The sequence below is a fragment of the Leopardus geoffroyi genome, chromosome X, assembly GCF_018350155.1.
Source record: "Leopardus geoffroyi isolate Oge1 chromosome X, O.geoffroyi_Oge1_pat1.0, whole genome shotgun sequence".
NCBI classification, from domain to species: Eukaryota; Metazoa; Chordata; class Mammalia; order Carnivora; family Felidae; genus Leopardus; species Leopardus geoffroyi.
In genome coordinates, this window is record NC_059343.1 from 42,699,234 (window position 1) to 42,708,664 (window position 9,431).

Sequence of the window (9,431 nt, forward strand, 5' to 3'; positions counted from 1 at the left end):
CAACCCCCCAGCCCAACCCAGCCTCCGAACCCACAGAGCCAGGAGGTGCTCATCCTCGTCTCTCCTCTCAGGTTTTATTGACTGATGGAAACTACATCTTTGTCAGCCACCAGCTCCACAGGGACAGTGCTGGGGACAGGGAACCTGAGATGATGCCAGATTTCAGCCCAAGAGCAGACACAGAGTTCCGGAAGGTGACCCAAGAGGGAAAAGAGAGAGGAATATGTGAAAAGGCGTTGTGGGGGAGGAGGAGGAGGAAATCAAGAAGTTCCTCCTGCCTCCTACAACTCCCAGAGTTCAGGAACAACCCAGGCCTCAGCCCCTGACACTTCTGGACTTCTGCCCAAGAACATGGAATCAGCCTATGATCTCCAAACACAGCCCAGCTCTCACTGGCTGCTAGGCTCTTATCTCAGCCAGTCCAGGCTCCAGCCCAACCCAGGAAAGAAACAAACTAGAGAAGAGAGGAGGAGTACTTAGAGGTGGCCCCTCTGATTAGGGCAGATGTAAACGCTGCAGCAAACTGGGCAGAGGCTTTGCATAATGTCACGGCAGCAACTGCTATTGCTAGAGATTGCTGGGGGCCCAGCGGAGGACGGGGTTGCAGGGACCCATTTCCAGCAGCCAGGAAAGGGGAATGGCATTTGTGCTGTGTGTATTGGGAGAGGCAGCCTGACCCCTGAGCCAAGGCGAGGGCAGGGGTGGCAGGTCACTGCTGAGGCCACAGCCCATGAAGCCTGTGGTTGAATTCCGAGCTTCAGAATCGGGGAGTTGTTGGGCTTGGTGGAGGGTGGGGACCTCCCCTAGAGGCCAGAACAGAGGTGAAGGTTCTCTTCTCTGAACCCCCAAACCTCCACAGCCCAGCCAGAGAGAAGAGGGGGTCTCATCTCTTCTCGTCAGGCCAGAGCTCAGAAGTCAGGTGGGAGCCTGGGACACAAGAAGAGGAGCATGCAGGAGGCCAGCTAGGAGACAGAGGCCAGTCCCAGTGTGCTGGGGCAAGGAGGCCGGGGGCCTGAGGAAGCCCAGCACCTCAGTGCCCACTGGAACAGCTGTCTGGGGTGGGGAAAGTTGCCCCCTTCCCTGGCCACTTCCCCACCAGATGAGCCATTCCATGAAACTCCATTGCATAGTTCTCAGTGGGGGGCAGAAGGGGTCCCCAGGCATGCCCCTCGCCACCTCCCCAAAATATGGCTTTGGAAAGGAGTCCCCAAGAATCGAGAGGGCCCTCTGGATGGGTGGGCCCACTGCTCACAGGGAAGAGATCTTGACAGTCTCCGGGAGGAGGCAAGGGGTACCCAGGCTGGAGTTCCTGAGGGTGCTGCTGGCCCCACCGCCATCACCAGGGGAGGAAGGCTGGCTCTCATCTGGGGTGTTGGCAGGAGGAGTAGGGATACTGATAATGGCAGCCACGAAGTCCCGGCTGTCGCAGTTCAGGTCAAGGCAGTCATGGGGCTTGGCATTGAGGCTTGAGCGGCTGTGGATAAGGGTGGGGAGACAGAAGGCTCTTAAAAGGTCATCTTAATACTTGCCACAGTGATCATGACATTTAATGAGCACTGACTGGGGGCGCCTGGGTGGCGCAGTCGGTTAAGCGTCCGACTTCAGCCAGGTCACGATCTTGCGGTCCGTGAGTTCGAGCCCCGTGTTGGGCTCTGGGCTGATGGCTCAGAGCCTGGAGCCTGTTTCCGATTCTGTGTCTCCCTCTCTCTCTGCACCTCCCCCGTTCATGCTCTGTCTCTCTCTGTCCCAAAAATAAATAAACGTTGAAAAAAAAATTAATGAGCACTGACTGAAAAGCTAGCACTGTGCTAAATGCTTCATCTGCATCCTCAATTATGGTGGTGCCCAGTGAGGGCTCTGGGGTCAGATGGTCCTGGGTTCAAATCCTGGTCTCATTTTAGCATCTCTAAACCTCTCTTCTCTTTCTTTCATGTGTAGCATGGGAATAACAGCATTTTCTACCTCATAAGGTCATTGTGGAGATTACATGAGATGGTAAGTGATACAAAGTGCTCAGAGCAGTGCCCGGAACAGAATGAGCACACATTCAAAAATGTTCTCCGTTTCAGTTACTCCTTATGATGCCAAAATTCTCACAACAATCCATAGTCAGATCTACACAACCCTGTCCCTGTTCCTTTCTGGTTTTACTTCCTACCACTCTCCCCCTCACTCACTCCACTCCACTCACAGTAGCTTCCTGGCTACATCTCTCACATGCAGACCCTTTTCAGCCTCAGGGCCTTTGCACAGGCTATTTGCTCTGTCTAGACAGCTCTTCCTCTAGACATCCACATGGCTCCCTCCCTCACCTCCTTCAGGTGTTACCTCAGCAAAGCCTTCCCCGACCACGCTATTTAAACTGCATCACACCCTCTTCTGTGTTCTCTGTCCCCAATCCCCGATTTATTTTTCTTCTTGGCACTTAACATACTATATCATCTCTGTGTTTCTTTGTTTATTAATTGTCTCATCCCACTAAAACATAAATTCCAGAAGGTCAAGGATTTCTATCTGTTCTCTTCACTGCCTAAAGTGGACTCAACTCCTAAACTCCTGAAGTAAACTCCAAAGTTCCTAAAATTATGCCTGGCATGTAATAGGTGCTCAATAAATGTTTGTTGAAAGAACCAATGAAGAACAAGTTCCAGACAAGATAATCCCAAGCTCCCAGCATACAGGAGTTTGGGTTCGAGCTTGGCTTGCTAGGCCCCAAGTCATGAAACCTCAGAGGCCCTGGTGCAAGGTCTGAGCTTCCCCAAGGGTAGCCAACAGGTGGGGGCGCTTACCTCTGAGGGGCAGGACTCCTCCGCAGCCCTGCCAGTGTGTCCAGCTCCTGCATGCTGCCACGACTGACTGAGGCAGTGGAGTTGGCAAGGCGAATGGCACGGCGCTTGGCCCTGCGGGGGCAGCAGGAGGACAGCAGGCTGCCAGGTCCCGCAGGCTGGGAGGACACAGAGGTGCTGCGGCTGGTGCGGCCCCCCAGTGAGTCGGCACCCATGGCCTCGCTGAAGGTCAGCTCATCTGTGAACTCATGGCACTGTCGGCAGAAGGAAGGCACAGTCACAAGGCACCACACAGAACTGACCCCACCCCTAGGCCTCTGCTTAGGCCATTCCTTTCTTTCCAGAAGTCACTCTTGATTCCCTTCCCTTGCCCATCCTTCAAGGCTCAGCTGTACCAGGCCCTCTTCCAGGAAGCCCTGTGTGATTTCCACAATTAGTAGTGAGCCTCCCATCCCAGGGTGGGAACTAGCTTGCCCACAGAGGAAATCCCCTCATTCCACCATGCCACCTCTCATTAGGTCTCACCGTTGTCTTCTCCAGACAGTGCAGGAGGTGGTGATGTTGTTGCTCAAAAGCAGAACGGTTCCTGATACACAGCGCCTGTTCGTCCACACTGCTACTGTCCTGGAGTGGACAGAGCAGGGGGATGAGGTCAGGACCCTCTCCTCCTCCCATCACTGCTCACCCCCCAACCCCAATTCAGGCCCCTCCCCACCTCAAGGCCCCCGTTCTGCTTGTACTGCAGGAAGGCATTGGTGGTACCACTCTTTGCCAACCGGATCCTTGCCAAGCGCACCTTCTACAGAGAGAGGAGGAGATAGAGGGTCAGGTGGGTAAACACAAGAGTAGACTGGCTTTGGGTATGGGGAACAGGAGGTACTCAGATGGAAGGGGCAGTTACCTGCTGTGCTCGGCGCTTGTCAGCACGCTGGTTCTGGTGGTAGATGCGGCTAAAGTTGGACACGATGACTGGCACAGGCAGTGCAATGACCAGGACACCACTGAGGGAGCAGATGGATCCGAAAATCTTGCCAGCAATGGTGCTGGGCACCATGTCTCCATAGCTGGGGCCGGGGGAGGTAAGCCAAGGTCAAGAAAAGTGTTCAAGCACCCCTCAGTCTCCCCCTCTGTTCCATCCAGCCTGACGCACTTTGCAACCCTAGCCAGGCACTGAAACTCTCTGAGCCTCAGTTTCTCACTCTGCAAAATGTGGGGAAAGACCTCTGTGGCCGCCAGTGGGGGGTGGGGGTCAAATGAGAAACTGGCCCTCGGGCCCCTACCATCTGCTGCCCCCATCTGAGCTGCACACCGAACATCTGAGTCAGCTGGAAATCTATTAATACCAAGCGGAGGGGAGAAGGAGGAAGTGACAGGCAGTAAATATAGTTTCCTGGGGAGAGAGTCCCAGCACCACTAGCCAGCTGAGGGGCTCTGAGTCCCGGGAGAAGTGCGCTGTTGTATTTGCTTACATCTGTCTTACCTTCTGTAGGTAGGACCCCTTATCTTCCAGAAAAAAAAGTCTTGAAACTGTCCTCATATGAAAAAATAGGGGAGGGGGGAGCCTTGAAACTCCATCCTTCTTGTCTCCATGCCACCTCCTCTCCCATGGAGCTGGAGCAGTGCCAGTCTAACCAACTTGTTTCACAGGGTGGGGGTGGGGGGACCAAATCCCAGGGAGGTTCTGTAACTGACTGGCTCAAGATCACACAGCACACTTTTGTTCTGATCACGGGACCAATTAGATCCCCTCCCCTCTGCAGTCCCAGCCTCTAGGCCTTAGCTCAGTCCATGTCCCTCTTCCCCCCAAGGATGGCTGTTGCTTATTTCTTTGTTTTGACTCATTTAAAAGTCTCTCCAACTTGGCCATTTCTGGTCTGTGATGTGTCATCTCAGACTGTGTCCTCAACTATGAGATGCAGGCAGCTGTCCACCCTCCCGGGGTTGTTGTGAGGACTCGGTAGGGTAAAAGGCACCCAAATACCCAGTTCCAACCCGCTCTCAGGACTCAGCATTTGTTTGTCGATCCAATTGTGAACCTCCAACCAGAATTACTTTCTACTCCATACAAACCTCAAATCAATTTTTCTGTACCTCTGTTAAAGCACTGATCAAGCCCAATCCATCCATTCAATAGATATTGAACAGCAACTGTATACCTAATCCCAGTGATGGAAATTTAGAGGAACATGGTACCTGCCCTAGACAATGTCTTTAAGAAGAACACGAGTTTGGTGATTCCGTGTGATACTTTTATCCCAACTGTTTCCTCTCAGGGATTGGCACTTAAAAAATAATGTCGAAAATACATTGTCCTGGAGAACATCAAAGAATCACAAAGCCACAGGGGTAGTACCCCCATACAGCAGATGATTCTAGAGGTTTGGGAGACATGGGTCCTCAAGATGGGAAAAGGGGGTGATAGAAAGCCAGTACCTATGTATCCTACACCAGAAACTTTCAGAGAACTTTCACAACTGTGATGTCACTGAATCCCCTCTAGATGAAGGGATAATCATGTCTCATTTGACACAGGAGATAACAGGCCCAGAGAAAACAAGGTCAACAGAAAAAGTGCTGCTAAAACAATCCTTGAACCCAAGTCTCCTGACCTGGAAAGTGAAGGCATTGTCAGAGCTGTGAGGGGTTTGGAGATTAGTCCAGCTCCCTTCGTTTTGACAGATGAGCAAACTGAAGTGCACATTGAGAAAAAGAAATCATTTATCTAATCTTCCCAATCTTTTTTTTTTTTTTTGAGAATGAGAGAGAGAGAGAGAGAGAGAGAGAGTTTATGTGCATGAGCACACAAGTGGGGGAGGGGCAGAAAGGGAGAGAGAGAATCCCTGTGAGGAGCTCCATGTGGGGCTCAAACCCATGAACCATGGGATCATGACCTGAGCTGAAGTCGGACGCTTAACCGACTGAGCCACCCAGGCAGCCCTCTAACCCTAACCTTCAGAAAGGGTGAGTGTAATTGATCGGGCAGCTCCCAACACAGGGTCTGCACTCACCCAAGCGTAGTCATGGTGACAATGGTATACCAGAAGGCCGCAGGGATGCTAGTAAAGTTGGTCTTGTTTGTGCCCTTCTCGGCATAAAACATGACAGTGGCGAAGATGATGATGGCCATGGTAAGGGAAAAGAGGAGAAAGCCCAGCTCAGAGGCACAGCTCTTGAGTGTGTAGCCCAGAATCCTCAAGCCCTGTGAGTGCCTGGAGAACTTGAAGATGCGGAATACCCGGAACACACGCAGGGTGACAAAGGCGCCTGAGACATCCTCGTTCTTGGGCACGAAAAGCCCAATGTAGTAGGGCAAGATGGCCACGACGTCGATAAGGCTCATTACGCTCCGCAGGAAGCGGCAACGGCTAGGGGCGGCGAATAGCCGCAGGAGGTATTCACCCGTGAATATGAGCACACAGGCCGTGTCCATACAGAAAAAGGCCAGTGGGAAGCGGTCGCCACAGGGCTGCTCCCTCGGGGGCCGCCGCGCGGGGCCGCGGCACGGGATGGTCTCGACCACATTGGCGATGACCGACACGGCAATGAAAAAGCCGGTCACATAGTAGAAAACGAGGGCCGCCGTGCTCGTGTGGGGGTTCTCGAAGGCCCGCCAGAGCCGCTGCCGCAAGGAGCTGCCGGCAGGCAGGGCTGGGCCATCCCCGGCCTGCTCAGCTTCCTCGTCCTCCGCCAGGCGCTCGGCATTCTCCTTCTTGCGGTCCCGGTACTCTTCGAGGCAGCAGTCGCCCACGAGCTCAGGCACCAGACCATAGAAAGCCAGCTCTTCGTCGAAGGCCTGGATGCACTCCTGCCGCGGGCAGTGCAGCCGACCCGTGCGGTAGAAGTTCAGAACATGCCGGAACATGTCGGGGTCGCGATCGAAGAAGTACTCGCCGGAATCAGCATCATAGAAGAATTCCTTTTCTGAACTGCCCAGGAGGGTGTCAGGGTAACGGTCCAGAGTGTTCTTCCAGGTCTCAAAGCGCCGTCCGCTCACGTTCACCACCAGAACCTCATCCCCTCGAGATGCCTTCACCCCGGGCGCAGGGGGCAGGGGCTGCTGGGCCAGGGGCAGCCAGCCCACCGCGGCCGCCCTCGCAAACGGCAGCCACGTGGCCACGCCTGCCGCCATCCTGCCGCGCCCCAGGCCCACGGAGACTGGGGGGGGTGGCCTTTAGGAGAGTGTGGCTGTCTCCAGGATGGTGGGAACTTGGGGAGGCCCTGGGCCACTCGCACAAGCAAACTGGGGGTGTCTACAGAGGCCAAGAGGAACCAGGAGGAGGAACTAGAGAGATGGGCAGGGGCTTGGGGAGCATTTAGAGGGTCTGGGAAGGACCTGGGGGATGTCTTGAGGGAACTACGGAGAAGGGGCTAGGGGGACATGGAGAGTAGCAGAAAAGGGGAGCCTAGAGGGACCAACGAGGATCTCAGGGAGTGTTTAGAAACGCTGAGATGGTTCTAGAGGGGTCGGCAGGTGCCTGTGAGATGTCTGGGGTGTCTAGGAGGGGCAAGAAACGCTGGGGACCTGTCCACACTCTCAAGAGTTCTGAGGGAAAATGAGGCTGGGACCCCTTAGTGGGCTTGGAGAGGGGATTGGTGCATCCAGAAGGCTAGAAATGGGACCAGAGGTGTTTGAAAGAGGCCAAGAGTGGCTGGAGTAGGGTTCTGGAGGGACTGAGAAAAGTGAGGTGGGTTGTCCACACCCTCAAGACTTCTGGGGAAAAGATTAGGGGATTGGAGCTCCCTCGTGGATCTAGGAAAGGGGTTGGTGAATGTAAGAGGTGGCTATAGAACCAGGAGGTTGTAAAGAGGCTGAGAGGTGTCTTGGGAGTGCCTAGAGCTGCCAAGAATAGCCTGGGGGGGGGTGTCTATACTCTACAGGAGTTCTGGGGAAGGAAGGGGAGGTGGGGCCCCCTAGAGGGGCTAGGGAAGGCAATGGGGTATCTAAAGGGGTAGATATGGGGCTAGGTTATCTTTCAGAGACTGAGAGGTGTCTGGGATAGAGGGGTATGGAGGGTGCTGAGAAAGTCTGGTCTACCCTCTCCAGAGTTCCAGGGGGAGGAAAGGGGCCCGAGGAAGCCCCCTGGTGCTCAGTTGGAAGTTGGGAACAGCCCCAGCGCACCCAGATGTTAAAAGACTAAGAGGAGAGGGGTCCCCCCAAAATGGGTTGGAGAGTGGGATGAGGTGTTGAAAGGGTGTTGGGTGTGTCTCCAGGGAGGGGGGCTGGTGGGCCTTGCAGGAGGTGGATGGGGGAGGCCAGGATAAAGCTGTGTCCCACCGTTGGGGGCTGGTCTGGGGAAACCACACCCCGATGGGCTGTCGGTGTGTGCCGGACAGCGGCAGTAGCAGCAGCGGCAGCAGGAGGAGGAAGAGGAGAAGCAGCCACAGCCAGGCCTAGGAGAGGAGAAGGCAGCACAGGCAGGGGGAGGGGGCTGGGTCCCTGGAAGGACAAGGTCCAGCAGAACCCCTGGGGACTACCCCAGGATGGGTTAGGGTGTGGGGGCTGGACCAGGGAAGGACAAGGACAGCGCTGCTGGTGGCTCCCTCCCCCTCCCCAAAGGGCCGTCCTCACCTGTGTCCCCGCTGCAGCAGCGGCCACAGCGGTGGGGCTGGGGGTACCAAACACCGGAGCTCCTACCCCCCTCTGCAGAGCTGCCCGAGTTCTCCTCCTCCTCTGGCTCTCTCCCCGCCCCTCTGAGCTTGCCGGGAGATGGAGAGAGAGACAGGGAGGGGCCTCGTGGCTCCCAGAGCCCCCTCCCCTAGGACAGCCTGAGAGGGACCCTGGGGAGACTCCGCCTCCTACAAAGCTGGTTGGGCCTCAGTCGCGTCATCTGGAAAATGGGGGTGGCAGGGAGCTTTGCCAGTTCTCCCCACCTCCTTCCTGGACTCCCCCCTCTTCCTGCCCAGCTCCTACCCCCTCTGCCCCCAGGGGCCCCCACCCCCACCCGTCTGAATCAGCAGCACTTAGCAGATCCGATCGATGGGGAGGCGTCTGTTAATGGCCCCAGAGCGGAGTGCCATGGGGAATGATGCAGCGCTGTGTCCCCTCCCTGCCCCCATGCTGTAGAAGGGCTGGATGGAGGGACCGGTGGGGGGCATTTCTCTAGATGGCAAGGCCCCCAAAGCTGCTCCCTGGGGTGGGGTGCGTGGGTTAGAGCCCAGCTCTGACCAAAGCTGTTGCTGTGGGATTGGAGCACCATCCTGTTTTCAGATGTGAAGTGGTGGGTAAGGGGAGTGCAGATGGGACAAGCCAGGTCCCACCCCCATACCAGCTTCTCTCTCAGGCGGGCCCCATACTGAGGGGCAGTCTCCCTCATCCGTCCATGTCCAGGAGCCTTCTGAATTCATGCCTTCTCCCCAGAGGACTCTGCTCCTGGATGGCATAGAACACTGGGTACCAAGCGTACCAGGCATGGATGGGTTCAAACTCCAGCTTTGCTACTGACTTATGTCCTTGAGCAAGTGACTTGCAATGTATCTTCAGTTGTCAGATGTCACGTTACCTATATAGTGTCGTTGGGCACATTAGGAGTGACGTGAAAGGGGATGGCACAGGGCAGGGCACACAGGGGAGGCCTCCGTTTTAGTAATTAAAGGTGTGGTGGGAGAACCTGGGTGGCTCAGTCAGTAGAGCATCTGACTCTTGGT

General features: G+C 55.5%; 1 protein-coding gene across 3 annotated transcripts; it reads right to left on the reverse strand.

Moving 5' to 3' along the window:
- Positions 1–57: 57 nt before the first annotated feature.
- KCND1 (potassium voltage-gated channel subfamily D member 1) lies at positions 58–8,583 on the reverse strand. 3 transcript variants are annotated; one of them, XM_045471623.1, is made up of 8 exons: positions 8,356–8,582; positions 5,795–8,177; positions 3,688–3,850; positions 3,502–3,585; positions 3,312–3,410; positions 2,790–3,040; positions 1,253–1,474; positions 58–927 (listed from the first exon to the last, which is right to left on the reverse strand). In XM_045471623.1, exons 2-8 carry the CDS (start codon positions 6,913–6,915, stop codon positions 909–911), a joined length of 1,959 nt encoding a protein of 652 aa, XP_045327579.1. In that variant the 5' UTR covers positions 6,916–8,177; positions 8,356–8,582; the 3' UTR covers positions 58–908. The 3 variants fall into 3 exon arrangements, with proteins under 3 accessions (XP_045327579.1, XP_045327578.1, XP_045327580.1); XM_045471622.1 differs by having other exon boundaries at positions 5,795–8,583; XM_045471624.1 differs by having other exon boundaries at positions 58–1,474; positions 5,795–8,583.
- Between the last annotated feature and the right edge of the window lie 848 nt (positions 8,584–9,431).

Coding starts and splice junctions, on each gene's coding strand:
- KCND1 (XM_045471622.1), bottom strand. CDS start 6,915: ATGGCGGCAGGCGTGGCCACGTGGCTGCCGTTTGCGAGGGCGGCCGCG. Junction 3,586..3,687: donor ACAAGCGCCGAGCACAGCAG/GTAACTGCCCCT, acceptor CTCTCTCTGTAG/AAGGTGCGCTTGGCAAGGAT. Junction 1,475..2,789: donor AGGAGTCCTGCCCCTCAGAG/GTAAGCGCCCCC, acceptor CCTTATCCACAG/CCGCTCAAGCCTCAATGCCA.